This window comes from Harmonia axyridis, chromosome 5 (genome assembly GCF_914767665.1).
Source record: "Harmonia axyridis chromosome 5, icHarAxyr1.1, whole genome shotgun sequence".
Lineage (NCBI taxonomy): Eukaryota > Metazoa > Arthropoda > Insecta > Coleoptera > Coccinellidae > Harmonia > Harmonia axyridis.
In genome coordinates, this window is record NC_059505.1 from 33,442,410 (window position 1) to 33,463,985 (window position 21,576).

General features: G+C 34.2%; 3 protein-coding genes across 3 annotated transcripts; 2 read left to right on the forward strand and 1 right to left on the reverse strand.

The window, feature by feature from the left end:
* Positions 1 to 2,760: 2,760 nt before the first annotated feature.
* LOC123681294 (pyridoxal phosphate homeostasis protein) lies at positions 2,761 to 4,892 on the forward strand. The gene is made up of 4 exons (XM_045619614.1): positions 2,761 to 2,921; positions 2,979 to 3,336; positions 3,412 to 3,650; positions 4,750 to 4,892. The coding sequence occupies exons 1-4, from the start codon at positions 2,832 to 2,834 to the stop codon at positions 4,819 to 4,821; spliced, it is 759 nt and encodes a 252-aa protein (XP_045475570.1). The 5' UTR covers positions 2,761 to 2,831; the 3' UTR covers positions 4,822 to 4,892.
* Positions 4,893 to 5,132: 240 nt separating this feature from the next.
* Positions 5,133 to 8,549, reverse strand: LOC123681295 (myosin regulatory light chain 2). The gene is made up of 4 exons (XM_045619615.1): positions 8,049 to 8,549; positions 6,037 to 6,250; positions 5,721 to 5,949; positions 5,133 to 5,576 (listed from the first exon to the last, which is right to left on the reverse strand). The coding sequence occupies exons 1-4, from the start codon at positions 8,049 to 8,051 to the stop codon at positions 5,408 to 5,410; spliced, it is 615 nt and encodes a 204-aa protein (XP_045475571.1). The 5' UTR covers positions 8,052 to 8,549; the 3' UTR covers positions 5,133 to 5,407.
* Positions 8,550 to 12,009: 3,460 nt separating this feature from the next.
* On the forward strand, positions 12,010 to 21,531 carry LOC123681296. Its single transcript, XM_045619617.1, has 14 exons — positions 12,010 to 12,280; positions 14,304 to 15,210; positions 16,931 to 17,202; positions 17,698 to 17,869; positions 17,930 to 18,263; positions 18,321 to 18,580; positions 18,694 to 18,865; positions 19,038 to 19,295; positions 19,394 to 19,519; positions 19,579 to 19,665; positions 19,722 to 19,856; positions 20,409 to 20,683; positions 20,823 to 21,106; positions 21,356 to 21,531. The coding sequence occupies exons 1-14, from the start codon at positions 12,238 to 12,240 to the stop codon at positions 21,463 to 21,465; spliced, it is 3,435 nt and encodes a 1,144-aa protein (XP_045475573.1). The 5' UTR covers positions 12,010 to 12,237; the 3' UTR covers positions 21,466 to 21,531.
* The last annotated feature ends 45 nt before the right edge of the window (positions 21,532 to 21,576 follow it).

Consider the following 21,576-nt stretch of genomic DNA (forward strand, 5'->3'; position numbering starts at 1 on the left):
CCAAAATCCTTTTTTATTCCCTAAAAAAGTTTTCGTTAGAATGATGGCACTAGTTGACTAGTTTTGTTTCAACAAATTTTGATTTGAAAGGGGAAATAAGAAATAAGCAAAGAATGGAAAGTAATGATATAAGTATTTTTTTATTGCAATTAAACTCAAAATTCCAGGAGAAAATGTATTCATAAATTATGTTTGAAATGACTGCCACCATTCCTTATTCAAGTACTTACGTGGCCTTTTGCTTTTTCATATTTCTTCAGTTGTTACTTTCCGTCTGAAATTTACTATCAATTTTCTCGCTGCTTCGTCTATATTCTAACGCTGTTAGATCCGAACTTCTCGCTGGCCACGATAATAATCCGAAATTACAGTCAAATTTAGTCAACGTAGACAAAATTGACGAAAAATGTAGTAAGGTGAGAAATCTTTTAAGAATCATCAAATATGGCTCAAACGACAACAAATGAGTCATACTAACACGTCCTCCAAGGTTCACGTCTAATTTAGAAACACCCCGTATATCCCTGTGTATCTCAAAAATTGGTCAAAGCCAATACTCTTTGACATTATAATAGTGTACTCGAACTAAGAGAAATGACAAAATATTAGAAATTATACGAAAGACGTTTTCAATCACAGGATGAATCGTGAACTAAACGAATTTCATTTTGAATAATATTCGACTCACCCCGTATCTAACAGTAAATTTTTTAAAAACCAGTCTCAAATCAATAACTTATAGGTGAGCAATATTTGCCGCGCATTAGTGTTTCATTCAAGATGTTTCCTCACGAGAAATGTTACTTTAAAATAATGTCATTTCTCAACTTCGACACCCTGAATCTCGCAAACTATTCATAGGATTCAGATGGATCCATAGACTTTCTTGTTTAGGAATATGGAAATATGATAGTTTCAGCACATTATAACTTTTTGAAAAAAATTTCTACAGTAAAGGAAAAAAATAAATAAAAATAATTGATGATTAGGTACTTGAGATGCTTGATTTTTTTTTTCGATTTGTACCTTTATATATCTTCATCAAATTTCTGTAGAAGGACCTTCTATATTCAATTTCAATCTTTTCACTGAAATTTATACACTTTAAGAACTTGATGCGTCTTCTTGCATTGCAATTGGTTTTACACGAAAATTTTGTCCATTTTCTAATTTTTCCATTAGGCTGTTGCCTGGTACTTTCTAGCACCAGCTCTAAGCTTCTGAACGGTATCACAGGATAAAAAACAAAAACAAAACAACGTCCGTTCATCTGATAAAATTTATACAAATAATATTAATCCTATGCTATAGAATAACAGAGTTTATTGCTAAAAAGTCAGTCACCATCCACCCCAAAATCCACATTAACCATTCTTACACAACCCCGTGCGTCATAATCATCCCTAAGACCAACCGGTATAATAAAAGTGAACCGTAATCGCATAGTCATTTCAGCATAAGCGGAAATCATCAAACGATGTTCATGGAGATGAGAAACACAAAAAGAGGGTAATGCGAACTTCGTAACATCGCTCATGTCGCACATAAACACACAAAGGACCCACCATTGTTCCCATATATGAGCTGGAGAAAATCAACCCTAAACGGGAGAAAAATAGGGTTGGCGTGCTCTCCGAGCGATATGGTTGGTTGTACAAGGTTGCAGGCATGACAAAAGGGCTACTGCACCCCAGACAATTGACAACCCTAAACTCATTATTGTAACAAAAGACTGTCATTTCTGCATAAAAAGCTCATTATATTCGGTTGCTATCGTTACAACTTAATCAAGCTATATGGGGTCAGGGTTCCCGAAGGATATGGGTTGTAAAGTGCTGGTTGTGTTGAAAATATTTCGGGATTGCTTGTGGGATATTGGTGTAATTTACCTTTTGATTATAGGGAGCATATTGGATATTTTAGGTATGCTGTTAAATCGAAAGGCTTCAACTAGAAGACGAAATTCATGAATAGGAATTAGCTACATTTATATTTATGCCTTTTAAAAAAACTCCATTGTATATTTATGATGATACGATACCTACTGATGAGTAAGATAAATTTCTGTGAATTCAATTCCAATTTCAATATGAATAACTTCTGGTTGAAACCATGTAGCCGAATGTATATTATACAATATATGATATATTCCACACGAGTTTAGAAATTTTGTAACATAGCGCAAAATTTGTCCTTTTATTAATTTCAAGTTTTACCGGTATTAGATATCTACTTCTAATTTCACCAATGAGAAATTCTACTCATCTATTTTTCAAAACATTGAAGTTTGCCAGGTTTTGTACTCAACAATGCAAAATTTTATTATCCAAACCAATTTCAGTGTAGATTTGTCTATAATAAGAATATATTCAACAATTTGTGATCCTAGAGACATCTTTCACACTATTTTGGAACTTTTGTGCAGAGTCCGCCATCTTACGGATTTTGAATGCACTAGCTTGTTACAGAAATCTAACTTGCAAATATAGGTTTCTACCTAGAAAAAAAGGAAACTGTAACACTTAGTCTCCACCTTGTGGGAGTAGCTCATACTGAAGTTAGAATTACAGAAATCTAACCCCTCAAAAAAGGTTTCTATATAAAAATAAAGAAAACTATAATTGTCAATACAGAAATCTAACTTTCCAAAAAAGGTTTCTACATAAAAATAAAGAAAACTATAATACATTCGGTTCCATCTTATGGAAATATTTCATACTGAAAATGTCCAAAAAATTATTATCAAAGAAATCGACAAGATTTCCAACAGTTGTAAAAGGTTATTGTCAAAGTCAGCTGTGAAGAAGGAAAATTGATAAGAAAATTTTCCAATGCTCAGGAAAATGACAGAGACGGAAATAAAACAAGGTTTAAAATTTGTTTTATCCAAAATAGAAGAAGCATGTAGCCGACGTACAAAAGTAAGATATTATTCCTCCCTTCATTACCTTGATATTTTCTCAATTTTGTTTTTATAGGAGGTTGGACAAATTAATCCTAGATTAGTAGCCGTTTCAAAAACAAAACCTGTTGAATCTATCATAGAAGCTTATGAGGCAGGTCAAAGACATTTTGGGGAAAATTATGTCCAGGAATTGGAGGAGAAAGCTTATAATAAACAGATCTTGGAAAAATGCAAAGAAATAAAGTGGCACTTTATTGGCCATCTTCAAGGAAATAAAGTAAACAAAGTTGTAAATGTACCGAATTTATACATAATCGAAACTGTTGATTCCCAAAAGTTAGCTAGGAAACTGAACAATAGTTGTACATCTAGCGGTGAAGGAAATTCCAAACTAAGGGTATTCATACAAGTAAATACAAGTGGTGAAAAAGGTAACTTCGAAAGCATATTCATAATTTATCCAAAACTTTTTTATTGTCATTTTAATACTATGCAATTATTTTCAGAAAAAAGTGGATGTATCCCAAATGATATAATAGATATGGTAAGTTTCGTTAAAAACGAATGCCCTAATCTACAAATCGACGGATTGATGACAATTGGAGATGCAGATCACTCGCAAGAAGCTCAAAATCCTGACTTTTTGAAACTCATTCAATGCAAGAAGGAGGTATGTCAGAAATTCAACATTCCTGAAGAAGAATTTGAACTCTCCATGGGTATGTCTGGAGATTTTGAACATGCGGTAAGCATATTAATTTTACCTTCTAGGTAGTTCATGAATTTTTCAGCACAGATATAAATTACTTCTCATATTCAGCATTACTGAAATAATATAATTCTGTCAGACTATGACATTCAAAATTCGAAATATAACTGCAGATCTTTTTTTTAATCTTACCAAACTCAGAAATTCTACTTATCGAATTAGGTATTGTTGAAATTTTAATGGCGTGTAACCTGCTCTATTAGAAGTAAGTTGGTAAGTAAGTGTGAATGGGATATAGGATCCCTTCACCTTTTGCTATTATCATCAATGTACTCATCAAAAGACCGTTTTGTACAAATTACAAAATACTATGAACTTATAATCCATAAAAAGTGAGAATATTGTTCTTTCTCAAGGTTTCTTTTCAGGTCGATCATAAACATAATATGCATAACTCGATTACTTATTCTTTAAATACTTCTTCTCTGTCATTTTCCTGAGCATTGGTAAATTTTCATTTTTCACAAGTGACTTAGACAATAACCTTCCATGGAAATCTATCGATTTATTCAAATTGTATAAAATAAAAATAAACCAAATAATTTTCATTTCAAAACAGAAACCATTATTGGAAGTTAGATTTCTGTAACAACACGTATGAACTACATACTTACATAAGATGGAGCCTATAGTACTCAAGTTTTCCTTATTGTAAAGCAGAAACCGTTACCTAAAAAGTAGATTTCTCTATCGATATGTTTCATCCCCAATCCGTAAGATGGCAAGCATTGCATAAAGGTTCCGAAAAGGAATCATAGATGGTTCTAGCATACCAAATTGTCATATTCTTAGTGATTAACTCTTGACTTGACCCAGAAAAAAAAAAGTTGCATTGATGAGAAAAAACTTGGCAACGTTTAGTGGTCTGAAACAAATAGGATAGAAATGAAAATCGTACTTAATGTGAAAGGAATTAAAAATCTCAAGTTTCACGCTGTCCTTAAGTGATAAAATTATCTCTATGAAATACATCTTAAACCTATCCATAAAACACATCAGGCTTCATTCTCACAATTGCTACCTACAAATTTGCTGTTTTATGCTATTGGAATCATCAATTGCAAATTTTTTTCAGATTGAAATGGGAAGTACAAATGTGCGCGTAGGATCGGCTATTTTTGGATACAGGGCAAAGAAGAATACTTAATATCCAACATTCCACGAAATATTACTTTTCTTTGTTATTTTAGTGTGAATAAATCTGTATATTGCTGTTCATATTATTTGTAGTCATTTCAATCGCTTATATCTATCCAATGTACCCAGTTGACTAGTACTAAGCAACAAAGTAGCAAACATTGGATTGCTCTTTATTTTTCAAATTCGATATCGATATCGAGTAAGGAGGTTTCAATGATGATAATTATACCTTCTGCCTTCGAAATGAAAGAAATGATTTCCTTCTTTCTTTTATTTTCTTTTAACATAACAAAATGAATCCAAAATGAAACGAAAATATACAAAATATGATTTATTTGCAGTCGCACACGTTGTTATGTGGTCCTAGCGACTTTTAAGTACGTTGTCATTGTGTATGCTTCAAATTACATCCATTCAATTGAGATTTCTTGTACGAAACTATGTGAATAACAAGTTCAAGTTTTCATTACACACAAGAGAAGAGAGTGCACGTTATAGGAGAGTTGACAAAATAGGTTGGCTGAGCCGTACCATCTACAACGATGAACTTAATAATTAAAATGATTTTTATAATTCTAGTTGAGTTTTAAGTCTTAGGCGGCTTCACCTCCTTCTTCACCTTCTTCCTGGGAGGCGGTGAGCAGAGTAATAAGGGCTGCGGTGTCAATTCTGCCGTTGTCATCGATGTCCATGGCGTCAAAGGCATCATCAACTTCCTTGGCAGAGAATTTGTCTCCCCAAGTCATCAAGGCGTGCCTGAACCTAGAAAAAATAATTCCTTGAAATGTTGTCTTTGGGGTACCTCAGGGTAGCTTGCGAGGAACCGAAATATTCTCCGAATCAAAGTTTTCAAGGGTTTATACCGTGGTATCGAAGCTTGGCATTAAAAGGGGCGGAGTTACTTACTTTTCACTGTCGATGGTACCGTTATCATCGAAAGATTTGAAAGCAGCAACTACAACTTCATCATCGTCGGTGCCTCCGGAGTCAGCCATGCGGTTACCGAAGAGACCCAACAATTGGGTGAAGTTGAGTGGTCCAGGTGCTTCATTGAGCATCTCGTCCAATTCTTTCTCAGTGGAGATTTTACCGACTGCGTCAAAGGTGGCCCTCAAGTCAGGTTTGGTGATAATACCTAGAAAAAAAGGTATTCTCTCACTCAAAATTGTTTTTCAAGGGGTGCATTCGCGTAAATTATTCAATGTAAGGATGGTAGCCTCACCATCTTTGTCGTGGTCCATAAGTTGGAAAGCTTCCTTGAACTCGGCAACTTGAGCCTGGGAGAACATAGAGAAAACATTGGATCCAGAGCGTTTGGCCTTCTTTGATGAACTCTTAGATGAGGCTCTGGATTCGGCAGCTGGAGCAGGGGCGGCAGCAGGAGCTTCTCCTGCGTCTTCCTTCTTCTTCTTCTTAACCTTCTTCTCCTTATCCGCCTTGAATAAATTGGATAATCAGAAAAGTTCATCGGGTATATTAAAGGGTAGTGTGTCAAAAACAGCGTAATATTCGATTTAATGGGACATCGGTAAATATGAGGAATTATTTGATTCGACTTAAAAACCGAAAATATTAGAAACCTAGTGTATTGTTCTTTACAAATTCCTAAATGTTCAATAAAAGTTTTGCTACAGAACATCATGTTTCACTAAGTCTTTGAACTCTCAATGATACAGCATTTATTTATAAACCCCTAATGAATATCTGTTATTTTAGAGAAAGTAGCGAACTATAAATGACAACAAAAAAGTCAATTTTTTATGACCCTGTTTATCCATTCCAATTTTCTTGATTTCATAGATAAGAAAAATTTCAGTACTAAAGTTGGAATGAACATCAATTTTGTTGAAATTCATAAAAAATGTAAAAATCAGTATGCGATGTGAATTGAGATAACAAATGTATTATTTGATGGCATTGTATTAGCGATAATTGGATGGCCGAATATTTTCTATTTCCAATTGCAATTCTTGGCTCGGTTCCAAAGATCCAACGCGGCGCTATCGGTTATAAAAATACAACGAAAATATTGCGCTACAGATATTCAGGTCAACCTATTTTCTTTCGGGCATTGGATTGAATTTGTATTTTTAGAAACGATTGCCTAACAGATTCACTCTATTTTTCACGAGATCTGAATATTCGGTTGATCTAGCAAGTGCAAGAATTAGGAATACAAATATTTCAATTTGGTTATTCCTTCGGGTATTCAATTTTATATTTAATTGGGTTATTTTGGTTGGTTCCAATAAACGCAAATCACATATTATAACACACTTTAACGCTAGAAACTACAATCTGATAAAGCGGCTTTTCAAAATTAGGTAATAAAAATTATACGCTACACTTTACATTTGCTATAAAACTATTTTCAATTGTTAACTTTTCGAGTTATATTTGAACAGAAAAATGATGAATTCTTCAGGGATATATAAGTCAAAAATATATAAGTCAAAAATTCCGTTCGATAATAATGTTCTTCAAAAACGCTTGGTGTGTACCTAATGTCTGTATTATTATTACTATTCTACCTTTAGTACTATTCTCTCAAATTATATGCTACTCTGTATGCTTGCTATAAAACTATTATCAATTGTTAGCTTTCGGGTTGTAATCGAAGAGGAAAATTAATCTTTCAAGGATAAATAAGTCAAAAATTCCATTCGATAAATAGCATATGTGTAATGTCTGTAGAAGCTACTATTCTGCTGTTTTTCTCTAGAACATAAGATACTTATTCGGTTCTAAAGTAATTTTAAAGTATGTGATCTTATTTTTCGAACTTCTGGTTAAATGATTTCACTTGAGGTCACTAACAGTAATAATTTTGTCCAATGTTTTTTTTTTCTAAAATGAAACATAATTTATTATCAAGCTGTTTTTCCGTTCAAGTACAAAGTGCTTATAGTTCTGTTGAATCAAAGCTAACAATAAAGTGTTCTATCTGAGTTATACTGAATCAACGTTGAAATATTTACTTTGATTTATTAAAATTACTGTCCAGTGTTTGTATATATGTATTTTAATTGCTCCCATATCAATTCAATGGGCCTATTTAACTGAGATGTGTTGAAGAGTGGTTAAATTCAGGAAAAACTAAACTCCCATTAAGAATAATGGTTTTACACGAACACTTAAACCGAAAATTTTTTCACCGAGTTTTTCACTGAACACTAACACTGGTGGTTATGGTGTAGGTGTGGCACACTGTAGAATTTTCTTATTCAAACTTACCATTTTGTCGTTGATGTTTAACTCTCTATGAGACACCCTCGACTGACTGAGATAAAAATATGGACGATCTTAAATAAGTTAGAAGCTGGACGGTGCTGATCTAAAATGAGAACGTTTTGCGCAAACCATATAAAGCTCCTGACTCAGAATAGACACTAAGTTTTCCAGTCGCTGAAACTCAATAGGTGACTCAGGACAAGAGCAGTTTTCGATTGTGTTTCGATCGTCCTGAAAATTAGCTATTTTCCACCAAATTTGGCAATGGGGAGTGTAGATTTTCGAAATTTTTCGCTAAGCTGTTTTGACTTTTGGTTCAGTATTTCGAATAATAAAACTTTGGAATTGTGAAAATTTAATCCAATTGAATTTGGTTATGGAATGTATAGAATTCAAAAATATCCATCGTCCACTGTAACACATTCGGAGCTTTTTATAACTATAGGAACTATTTGCATAACATTTGAAAAAAAATCACATACTGTACCCAATTAATGGAAAACAAGTACAAGGGAATTAATGAAAATTAAAAACCACTGATGTCTATAATCCAGGAGTTCTATGGCGCTTATTTGTATTTTTTTACGAAATTATATTATACAGGGTGGTTCAGATTTTAGTTCAATAACTTTGACGTTAGATAGAACAATTTTTTTCATGAAACAAAGTTCATTAAACATATACTAACAAGCGCCGTTTTTGAGATACAGAGAATCATTTTTTTACTTAGAACTGAAATAATACTACATTCACTGTTTTAATTTTAAGGTATTGAAGCCTAGATAATGTAATGTTTCGAATTCAGTAAGTGTCTCCTGCCATAATAATTATCCATTGGCGTAGATATAGGGGTGCGATGATTCTTTTCCTATCGAAAATTAACACCACTGTCTTTTTTCCGTAAAAAATATTTCATTTCTGAAATCAACATGGTTTTACTAAAAAAAAGGATCTCATCTCATCTTTTTCATAGGAGGTACCGTTTTCGAGATAATCAAGTACAAAGCAAACACTATCCACAAAAATTAATTTTTCAAATGTTTCCATAAGTGATAAATGAAAGTATGAAAATTGACGTAGTGTAGGTATTATAACGCTTTCAGATGGCATTTAATTCAATTGAACATTTTTTGACTCTCCAAATTAAAATCTAATAAAACTGATTTTTAATTGATTTAATTTCAGATAGAATATTCCCAATAAACCCATAGCATAACCAGTAAATAATATTTTTTTTAAATGAGACTTTATTCGTAAACATAATCACCTTCAAGTGTGATCATCGCTCTACTCATTTTCAAAAAAAAAATTGTCTTTACTTTAGAAATAGGCTTCTACCTCAGAAATTTCTTTTTTATTGGAGCACAATTTATTTCCCTGGAGTCACATTTAACCGTTGTTGTCAGTGGAGCAGAGTCTGAATAACACTTACACAGTATTTTTCCTATCAATACACGAAACTCATTTTTAACCATTTTTCAGAAAACAACAGACGTTACGTCACGTAACCTTCAAAATGTATAATTGTAGCTATGAAAAATAGTTAGTTACCAACACTAAATAATTTTTATTAAATAAATTTATATTAAACGTAAATTTTGTCAGTGTTGGATGTTGGAAATGAAAGTCATGCATTAATGTAGGTAGTAGTCTGTTAAGATGCTAATCTTTTAATGAGATCATCTGTTTTGAAAATTCTAGTGAATTCATTCATGAATGATCTGTATATTCGTTTGAATTATTCTTTAAAAAAAAACTGGCAACCTCTCTTGGAACACAACTTATAGTGCATATTCCCATCACATTTCTGTAGCATTTTCAGGAATTATATAAAAAAATGGAATAACGCGACCACATAGTCAATAACTTCCATTTTTTCTCTCTAACCATTTGTTAAAATATATTAAGAGCACATTTTCTCGAAATGATTTCACACATTTTGAATTTCATCAACCTATGAAGAGATCATATATGGCGCACAATATTTCTCGACATATTTTGTAGAAATTGTAGAAATAAGATGATTTATGTCGACATGCTGGGTGGAATTTAGAAAACTACAAAGTTTTCCAATAAGAAGTCTCATTTTGAATAGCCCGATATCTGAGCAGCTGTCACTTTTGAAGCTGTCATCTTTTAACATTTGACAAGTAGAAACTACACCATTACTAAAAATGGAATGATACATACTTCAAGAACGCATTGAAATTGTTAAAATTCACTACAAAAATAGTGAAAATTTTACAGTCACAGTTGGCAAAACTAAAGCACTATTGGGTCGTCGTAAAGCACCTTTCCGGCCGACAACAGTGGAGCTGGTGGAAAAAATTGAGTTGTTAGTGATAGTGAGGAATCGAAACCGCTCAAGAACAATTGAGAATATTGCTGGTGTAGCCCGTAATTGTTACGAAAACCCAGGTTTGTCGATTTTGAGCTGGGTATATCCACCTCGGTAGAGACACCGTGAAGAAGAACAGGTTACGACCTAAATAAAAGAGGAAGAAGAAGAGCATTATACAAGCATTCCACAAACGATATAACACCGTATTTTATCACATTTTTTTATACTGGCAAGATTTTAGCCAGTTTGGGAGAATCTGAAAAAAACCTACTTCGAATTGTAAGGTTAAATAAAGTGGACAAAGATACCACAAACCTATTCAACATATTCTTTTAACAGGTTATTAGAACTATCATCGTAACCAGAGACATTCGAGTTTTTGAGACGTTGAATGATGTCAATAACGTCAAAAGGGTTAACAGGAGCAATGAAGAATGAAGCGGGGCATTGTTGAATCATATCGTTAGAGTAGGTTGTTCAGATCAGATCAACCTCATGATTAAATTCGTTCTTTTGAGATAGAGCAATACATAAAATTGTCAACTTCGTGTAGATGTAGAAATTTCAATATAAGCAGAGGAAATTTAAACGGGGCATCATACATTTCAACGTATATGATACAAGAGAACAGATAAAAACCTCAGCAAAAACTCTGTCTCCCCATATAAGTGCAGTGACTGGTTTGTGTATTTGTATACAGAATGAACTGACATATTTATATTGAAGGGCTTCCTCTTCATTCAAACAAAATCTTCTCCATTCCTTTTTTATTCAGATTAGGGCATAAGGGACACTCAAGAAAATAATTTTCCATAATTTTTATATCTTCATTTACAGTATTTTCAATAATTGCGAAATCAGAAGGATCAAACAAAAGAGCAATATCATCGGCATAGATGAATTTCTCAGATAAGGTAACAGGGATGTCACACAAGTATAAATTGAAAAGTATGGGAGACAAAACCGATCCCTGCGGAAGTCCATTATTCTACGGTTTGAAACTACTACTTTTGTCATCAACAAAAACACAAAGTCTCCTGTCAGATGATAACATGTTTTCAATCAAACGGATCATTTTCCCTCAATTCAAATGATTATGTGGTTTTTTAATCAAACCATCCTTCCACACTGTATCGTAAACTGCAGATAAATCCACGAAGGCAGCTTCTGAACCAGAACCTACTATTTCAAGTCTCTTGCACATTCCATTAGAGAGTTATCGTTTACTTGATAGTTTAATTGATTGTGACCTCGAATTCATCATCAGTAAGACCCCTCTTTGCTCAAAATGCAAAAATTACAGCCATGTGTGCAAATTGAGTCCACTAAAGCAAGCACTAACAAAAATCACCCCTTCAAATTTTTAGGGTGTTCCACTAATTCCTTCGATGTTTTTTTTCTCATGAGAAAACTTGACGCAACAACCCCCAAGATTCCTCAGTTTATAAACGCTTCATCGATCCGACGTATACTCGTACAAACATGAAGAACCTCTATTTGTTGCTGCCAAAACCAAACAATGGCAAGAAGGAATTCTTTAATGACAGATTTCATTCAAAGGTAATCCGGATCTGGTATTATACTCCATCTCTCTCGTAAATGCTCGTAACCTATTCATTAAAAAGCAACAGGTAAGAAATACAAGAACCGTTGAAGGCGACTCTGTTGTAGTGTTCTGACCGCACACACGTACAAGGCGGGAATAAAGAACTATTTCCAAATAATGGTCATTTTCAGCGAAAATTCGTTACCATTCCCATGTGCCAGTTCGGTGATAGTGATGAAGTGAGATTTTTCTATTGGCAAAGAGGAATATGCCATTTGTGCAGTTCATTTGGATAATCAGTTGAAATGTGGAAAATTTTTTGTACCGTTCTTTGGGTTCTTGTTGTAGGTGAGTAACCCTTTGACGTGAGTATTAGCACATATGGGAGGTCAAGACTGACCTCTCTGATTCTTGGCATATGGTCACTTTCGTCGCAAAACTCGTCGACCTATTAATCTAATTTCACTTTCTAATAAGTGTACGGTACGATAACTACAGTTTCTATTCACTTTTCTCGAGTCATTCATGAAATTTTGCAGCAATGAAAATGTTATTGGCACTACAACTTAAATGAAGATTAGGGCTATGTAAATAAGCCCTTTACAGAGCTGATTTCTCTCTTTTTTTAAGAGAAATCGAATATTTGATTGGTTTTTAATCTATTTCCTTGAATTGCAGCTATGTGTTCTTCTTTCGAAGCTTATTCTCACATTTTAATCCGCTTAATATTGCTTCTTTTCAAAGCAATTAAAGAAGAAAATTATAGTTTTTGTCATTATATTTCGCGATCAAGAATGATTTGAAGAAATGACAATGTTGATAACAATCGCTTTCAGGTTTGTAAATGGTTTTAAATGATTTCAAGTTTCTATTCACTTTTCTCGTCCTCCATTATAAAATTTTGCAGCAATGAGAATACTATTGGCACTAAGTATACTTGCACTACAACTTAAAATAATATGACATGTAGATTGAGTCGTTTTGCACAGCTGAAATCTCTAATCTCTCTTTTCTTTTAAAAAAGAAATCGGATCTTTCTTTGATTAATAAAGAACCTTTAATCTATTTCCTTGAATTGCGGCTATGTCTTTTTCTTTTAGAGCTTATTTTCACTTTTCTCAATCCGCTAAATATTGCTTTTTTTCAAGGCTATGAAAGAAGAAAGTTGTAGTTTTTGTCATTATATTTCACGGTCAAAAATGATTTGAAGAAACGACAATGGTGATAACAATCGCTTTCAGGTTTGGATTTGACTGATTTCAAGTTTCTATTCAGGAACATTAATAGATATATATTATACAAATTAAATTCATGTGTATAATTTGATGGAATCATCGGAAATACAAGGTCATAAGAAGAATTTTAAGTTCAATGATAACCAATTTTTCTCTTTCCATCTTGAAGAAATCGAACTGAATCAAAGAATTAAATGATTCAGAATGAATATTTTCAAAATTACTCAGTGGTCTATGAGATGCGCTTTCAACCTTACAGTTAAAAAAAATTAAAAACTTCTAATCGACTATGTCAAGAAATTACAAAGAATAAGTCAAGGAAATAATTCAGACCCAATATCTCTGCTTTGGGTTACACTCAATTTGAAAAAGCAAAATCTTTCAATTGTTTATACATTTTTTTTATTTTTTTTTCATCAATAACCCCCCCTCGTTACGCCTATGTCCGTCTGTCAAACTGAGGTCAGGTGCATCTCAATCGAAATTATATTCTTACATTTATACAAACATTAAAAACCATAATTCATGAGATTTCATATTTTTATGTGAATTACTCGATAATAACAAAAAAATACCACTATATGGAAGTTTGCGGGTTTCAATTTGAACATTTGTTGGTTTCAATTAATCAGTAGATACTCTTATCTTGTTTTTCTTCTCAAATTTTACCCTTCTGACTTGTCTAATTGTAATTGGTAATAATTTTAGCTTCAGATAAATTAGTTGATAAAAAAAAGACCTTTTAGAAAACATATCGCATTACCCATCTTCTCTATTCAAATTTAAGGGTTTGGGGTTGTCGCGCAGAGGGATAAAATGATATTATGTAAAGAAACATCCCCCTCAAGAACAAAATTCAAATTCAAAATGGTCCGAGATTTTGAAAGTCTCCAATTGTTTTATCCGAAACGACTTTTTCAAAGCGACACCGTGTATAATATTTCACTCAATAAGTCAAGCCTTTGCAGTATTTTTCTCATAAAAAATTGAGTTTTATTAATGCACGGAACTCGTTTTTATCCATAATTCAAACAACAACATATCTCGATCTAGACTTGACTCTTATTCCGAAATGTTAACACGAATCACCAAAACATTTTCCAAACTCATCTTCAACAACTGACCTCTTCTTCAAGGTTTTCAAAGTGGAGGCGCCATAGAACTCAGAGCTTACATATCAGACGAAGGACTTCACGGGACCCTAACATTCACCAAAGAAGGCAATAATGAGATCTCTATAAGAGCAAAGTTAGAAACAACCTTACAATACCCTAGTCAAGTATGGTCCTGGTCTCTGAACGAATTCCCGGTAGACTACACCATAACAGAAAACAGATGCGAGAATGAGATACTCGGAAAACCTCTAGTCAATCTCGATGACGTCTTAGGATACCTCATCCTACCAGATAATAAAACTTTCGAGTACGCTACCAACAACTTAACTCTACGAGGTGACAATGGCATCTACGGCAAATCCCTTCTCCTCAGGAACGTCGATACAAACAGAAAAATCTGCGCTTCTATCATCATGGTGGATAAAACCAAAGAAAAGACGGCTGTGGCAAGGTTCAATTCGCCAATTTCTGGGGACGTTTACTTCAGATGGTTCTCCACCAAAGACAACCACAGCGAGATGTTGATAACCACCGATCTGTACCACGTGAGGAACAAGGAAAACCACAACAAAAGAGCGATGGATTTCACCCAGCACAAATGGAAGATTTACGTCACAGACATCTTGGATTCCGAACACGATAGGTCTGAACAAAATTGTGATATTTTACAATTGGTGTTCGATCCTGACAATAGAGGGAAAGGAAAGTCTATAGGAGATGTAGATGATAGATTGGGAAAGGTGAAAATTGCTTTGGACCACAACAAGAGAAAGTTTAAGGCTTTATACAGGGATGATGAGTTGAGCTTGCTTCCTAATGATATTTCTGGGCCTCAAAGGAGATTGTATCTCGTTATATTTGAGAAGAACCACGAAGATGTGTTTTTGGCATGTGCCAATATTCGTTATGAAAATCCAGTGTATGCAATGTAAGTAGCCAATATACGAAATAATCATTCTGATCACAGTAGTCAAAAAGTGATGTCACTGAGTTAGAAAAAGGAGGAAGAGTACTGAATGTATTTCTCTTTCTGTCTTACTACCTCAATTTAATAGAGCTAATACTAATTCCTCTAATCTAACTACATCCTCTACTATTCCTCTCTTTCTGAGGCAGTGACTACCATGTAAATAAATCAGGAGAGGCCTTTCCATTGGTGTTTAGAGATCAATGCTTTAATATTCTTTATTTGGCTTCTTCTTCATCAAACCCAGATAAATTTACTAAGAAAACGACGCACAATTATTGTAGTATTTCTCTGGTTTCTGATGATTAACAGGCCAATTGAAAAGTCCCCGGTCTACCATAGTAAAACACATTTTTTTTGACAAAGTTCGATTTTATTATTCAACATAGTGGCCTTCGAGGGCGATACAGCGATTATAGCGATCTTCCAACTTTTCGATACCATGTTTGTACTACGATTTGTCTTTCGCTTCCAAACAGGCCTCAGTTTCGGCGTTTCTTTTGAGGTCTGAGAACAGGAAAAAGTCGCTGGGGGGTTGGTTTTGACGAATACGGTGGATGCAGAAGCAATTCGAAGCCCAATTCATGAAATTTTGCCATTGTTTCCATTGATTTGTGACACGTTGCATTGTTTGATGAAACGGCAATATAATAATCGCTCTTGATGGTCTAGCCCTTTTGGAGGCAATCAATAAATATTATACCTTGCGCATCCCAGAATACTGATGCCATCCACAACCTTACATTGTGTCTTTATTCGATTTGGATCAGGTTCATCGTGTACAGTCCACTCAGCTGTCTGTCTATTGGACTCTGGAGTAAAATGATGGAGCCATGTTTCATCCATTGTCACATATAGATGCAAAATTTCAGGTTCATTGCACTTAAACAGCTTCAAACAATGCTCAGAATCATTTACACATTGTTGCTTTTGATCGTTTGTGAGCTCGCGCGGCACCCATTTTGCACACAGCTTTCTCATGTACAAATATTCGTGAATGATATGATGTACATGTTCAGATGATATCTTCACAATGACTCTCGATCAACTTCACTTTACGGTCATTCAAAATTATTTTGTGAACTTTTTTGATTTTTTCGTCGTGACAGCCTCTTTTGGGCGTCCACTGCGTTCGCCTTCTTCGATGCTCATTTCACCACGTTTAAACTTAGCATACCAATCAATGATGGTTGATTTTCCTGGTGCAGACCCTAGAAACTCTTCCTCAAACCAAGATTTTGCTTCAACTGTATTTTTTCCCTTCAAAAAGCAATATTTTATCAGAACACGAAATTCTTTATTTTTTTTTCATCTTTTTTCAAATAACAAAAGTAGCTACACTCACAATGCAATATCTCACAAACTAATGGCCGGACTGCTGTCAAATTTGACACGCATCGTTTGAAGGTTAGTACTAACTAAAAATCATATGGATTTAATACTATCACCGCTATCTGTGCATCAGACCGGGGACTTTCTCTTCATCCAACCCAAATAAATTTACTGAGAAAACGACGCACAATTATTCTGATATTTCTCTGTTTTCTGAATACTTCCATTATTTTTCGTGTTCAAATAATATTCAGTTGAATTTTTCCTTATCCAAACTCTAAATTTCTCAATCGTTTTGATTCATCAGAGTTTATGACTTAAGTCTCTAACAGAATTATTGTTCATCAAGGTCCATAATTCAAGCTGGAGGGGTAAAAGGAGAAGTTAAATTCACTCAGAATACAAAATTCGAACCCACATTCCTCAATTTCAACTTCACAACATCTAGAGGAGACTTGGACACCAGATTAGTGTACAGTTCATCGGTGGCTGGCTACAAAATTCACGAGCTTCCAATTAAACCTTCAAAGACAGTTAACAGTTTGAACGAGAATGCTTGTTTCACGACAAAATACATTTACAACCCACTGAAGACTGATATAGCTGGGCAGCCCCCAAATGGTAAGTCATAAATGATCACTTCCGATTCAAATTTCTTCCATGTGCTCTTAAAATTCAATCAGAAAAATCAAAATTTAATCTCAAATTTGGCAAATTCATGATATGTATAATAAGCGGTCATCCATCCAGATACTAACCACATCGACTGTTGCTTGTCTTTAGATATTCATTGCATTTATGCCTTGATGTACGCATAAAATTTCAGCGAAAATTTGGAAAATTAATACCATGACTTACAGTGAGGTTGTCCATCCAAATACTGACCCCATCCACTTCTGATTGGCTCATTTTATTCATTGTTTTTATGCCTTATACGTACGCATACAATTTCAGCGAAATTTTGGATAACTCATATAAATAAAGAGCGGTAATTTTTCCAGATACTGCTTGGCTCATTTTATTCATAGTATTTATGCCTATAACACATAAAATTTCAGCGAAATTTGGTTTAATTTCATTTTTCAATTAATAATTAAAGTACTAATTAACCATCAGGATATGGTACCCAAAACCAATACGCTATTGGAGATCTATCAGGAAAACTGTTACGACGTAACAACGCTTCAAGACTAGTGGATGGACAGGAGTTAACAGGACAGTACTGGGATGTATATCTACCATTACGAGGACCACACTCTATAGTACACAAATCACTGGTGATATACAAGTAAGTCAATACCATCGAAAATCTAACTTTGAGTCAATAATTCGAATTCCAATAATTCAGGAATACTCAGTATCCAAATAAGATATCCCAGGAACCTTGGATCTGCGGAGGTATAAGCCTTTACGAGGCCAACTTCAAGTATCAGAAGCCAGTGTTTACTGCTGAAGTGCTCTTCAGGTATCCTACTGTAGGCAGAATGTTGTTTAGGCAGGCTAGAGATGAACCATGGGCAGACACATCAATTTTAATAGAGTACTTGGTACATGCTGATGGTGCTTCGGTAAACAATTCCTTCAGTCATAGATGGGCCATACATGAGGTAGCCCCTGGAAAAGACTTCTACGATTGGCAGCAAAGGTGCAAGAGTTCAGGAGGGATATACAATCCATACAACGTAAGATTTTCATACTTGCAGGTTTTATTTTTAATAACATTAGACTTGCCTTTTCAGGTAGATTTTGACAACAAGTCAGATCCACTAGAAACCTGTAATTTGAGGAGCAAAGGAATATGCCGATTGGGTGACTTGTCATCGAGGCATGGGACTTTGGATATTGCTGGAAGGATATCCGAGGCAGATAAAATATCAAGAAAGATGTGGACTGATCCTGCTTTACCTCTGTCTGGTTATCACACGATATTAGGGAAGTCCCTGGTTTTGTATGATGATTTCGGACCTAAAGCCAGAGGAGAAAGATTGGCTTGTTCAAAGTGAGTATTCATAAATGAATTAAGAACTTTTAAATAATAGCACCAATAATCGAAGCCCTGATTGTCGCTTGAATTTAACCTATAGAAAAAATGTAATACTAATTGTTCTTCAGGATTGGTGGAGTTTACAGAAGAAAATCAGTTGTCAGGGATTGGTTTGCAAACGGAAATGAACTAAGCGTAAAAGGAAAAATAGAGTTCATTCAACAGACAGAATATGATATTACCAATGTAGAAGTGTCTCTCGAAGGTTTGAAGGATACTAGTGGATACCATATTCATGTTGTAAGTATTTACTTACCTCAATTGAATTGAATTAAACCTGAATACAGATTTCCAATGGGAAAATACCTATTTATTTCCAAAAAAACAGCTGACAATTTACAGAGTTGTTTATAATGCTTTCCAACACTCTTAATAATTCAAGTATCAATTAGTATGGTTTCCCTTTTTCCAGGTTCCAGTAGAGGAAAATTTAGAATTTCCCTGTGAGGCTACAACATTATATGACCACTGGAATCCTTTGAACGTAGACCCATCATCATCACCAAGACTGTATCAAGGTACCCCAGATCAGTATGAGATGGGTGATCTGAGTGGAAAATTTGGTTCTCTTGATAATCAAACCATGTTTAAAATATCTTATAACGACACAATGTTACCTATATTTGGACCACGAAGTATACTGGGCAGATCAGTGGTCATCCATAAGAGGGTAAGTTCCTTAATCCTTGAAACTTGCATGTTATTTGAACTATTCAAATGATATTCGTAGAATATCTGAAGGCTATAACATATCCATTGCATTTTTAGGTAACAGGAGATAGGTGGGCTTGTTCAACCATTGAACGAGGTTATAGTCCTTCAGAAGCTAGAGAATTGAGGGCCATAGCGTCTTTCCACCATCCATCAGGCTACGCCTATGGTTATATGAAAATGGTACATATTCACTAGTTCTGGTAAAAAGCATTAAATTAATATTTTCACAATAATTTCAGAGACAACTCATACACAACGATGGTAGCAAAAGCGATACAACTATTGAAGTAAAACTCAGGTATCCAGGAAAGAATGATAGAAATGTTGTAAGTACTCGAAGAACTATTGAAGGACTTGTTTGGTCATTTAAACTTTTTTCCAGACTAGAAATCATAAGTGGGCAATATATGTGAATCCTGTTGGTGTTGATGCTGCAGTAAAGACACAAGCGACAAGGTGTGTTGCTGGTGGATACATATGGAATCCATACTTCACACAGCTTGCTGATCCATTGAATGTAAGTATAAAATGGGTTACCTTCTTTTGTCTTTGAATTTTATACATCCCAAGGAATGTTCACAGTGGCCAAAAAGACAAACCACCGAGTTAGAGAGGAAAAATGCTGGATGTAATTCTCTTTCAGTCGTTCCTTTCTCTAATTTTCTTTTATATTCCTTTTGAGATGATTTTTTTCAACTTAGTTAGTCAAAAAATAATGCAATAAGCTTTCAATGTATATAAACAACTCCGTGAAATACCATAGCCATACTGTCTAATCAGGAACTATCTTTCCATAAGTGTCATTGGTGTGTAGAGTTCAATTATGTAATTTTTAGGATGAATTAAATAATTTGTGTATAGCTTCAGAGTTATGGAATTCTTTTAAACGAAACTTTTGCAGTTTACATTTTTGGTCTGCACCTCGTGATACTCCGCCCCAAAACAAATACATATTAAATTGGAGTGAAGGAAATAACACCAAGAAAAAATGAAAAAGATATGAATGTCAAAAAAACATCATGTTAAGATTATATCAACACAATCCAAATTTTCAATTTATTGATTTCAGACAGAATTATACGATCAGGAGTGTGGCCCTGAAAACCCTCTCAGATGCCATGTTGGTGATTTGTCAGCCCGTCTTGGTACAATCGACATAGGACTGCATCGTAAAGTTTTCACAGATTCCAATCTTCCTTTGGAAGGTGATGTCACCGCTATAGGGAGGTCTATAGTCATTCTTAGTCCAGATCGGGGATCACAAAGGTTCGCTTGTGCCAATATAGAACCGGACTATGATATCGTTAAATACGCCAATATTGAAAAACCACCCAGATTTGTGCTGTAAGTATTGGAACACAAGAAGCGAACATCCATCACTAACCTATCCTGATTTAGATAAATATTAATAAAATACTCTGAACACCCTTTTCCATATTTCTTCTCTGAAGCGAACACCTCAACATTACCACCTTTTCTTTAGTGCTCAGTTCATCGATGACATAAGGGAAGTTATGGGAATACCAGAATGGTTCATCACTGTAGATTCTAGGAGAACCAAAATTCTTCACAACAATGCCTGTGTTCAACTTCTGCTGCACTTCAAAGGGCCTATTGCAAGCAAGTTGGAACAAGATTTCAACCGTTTGCTTTCTATCGGAAAATTAGAATCTCCTTCTCTGTATATTCCCGGTTATATCAAGGAGAAGAGAAAAACGAAGATATCTTACAAACAGTGTGGAGTTCGTGATCCAAATGATAAGAAGAGTAAGTTAGATTTATTCAAAATGTATTAGACGAATTCCAGAAATTCCAAAGAGGAATATATTTTGATACGTATTATCTCCTTACGGAAAATTGGGAGAATTATTTACAATTTGATGAGTTATCCTATAATTGTGAAACGTTGGTTTCATCAGTTTTTTTGTTATTCTTTAATTACTCCCTTTACCCATTTATTCAATGAACAATTACTGATATATTCACAACCATTTACAATGATTTCTTTTTTCACAGAATCCAATCGTCCATTCTTTTTCGGTAGCAGTAAAGCTTCTGAATCAACTACATCTTCTTGGATATGTATAGTATTCAGTTTTATTTCAATGTATTTATTGTATATATAATTTAAAACAACTGTAAAATATTGAAGTTCCTGTTGTATATTTTGTAATTAAACAATTAATATTAAATTTAATTTTTTTTATATACTTATTAGAAAAACTAAGAGGTAACCA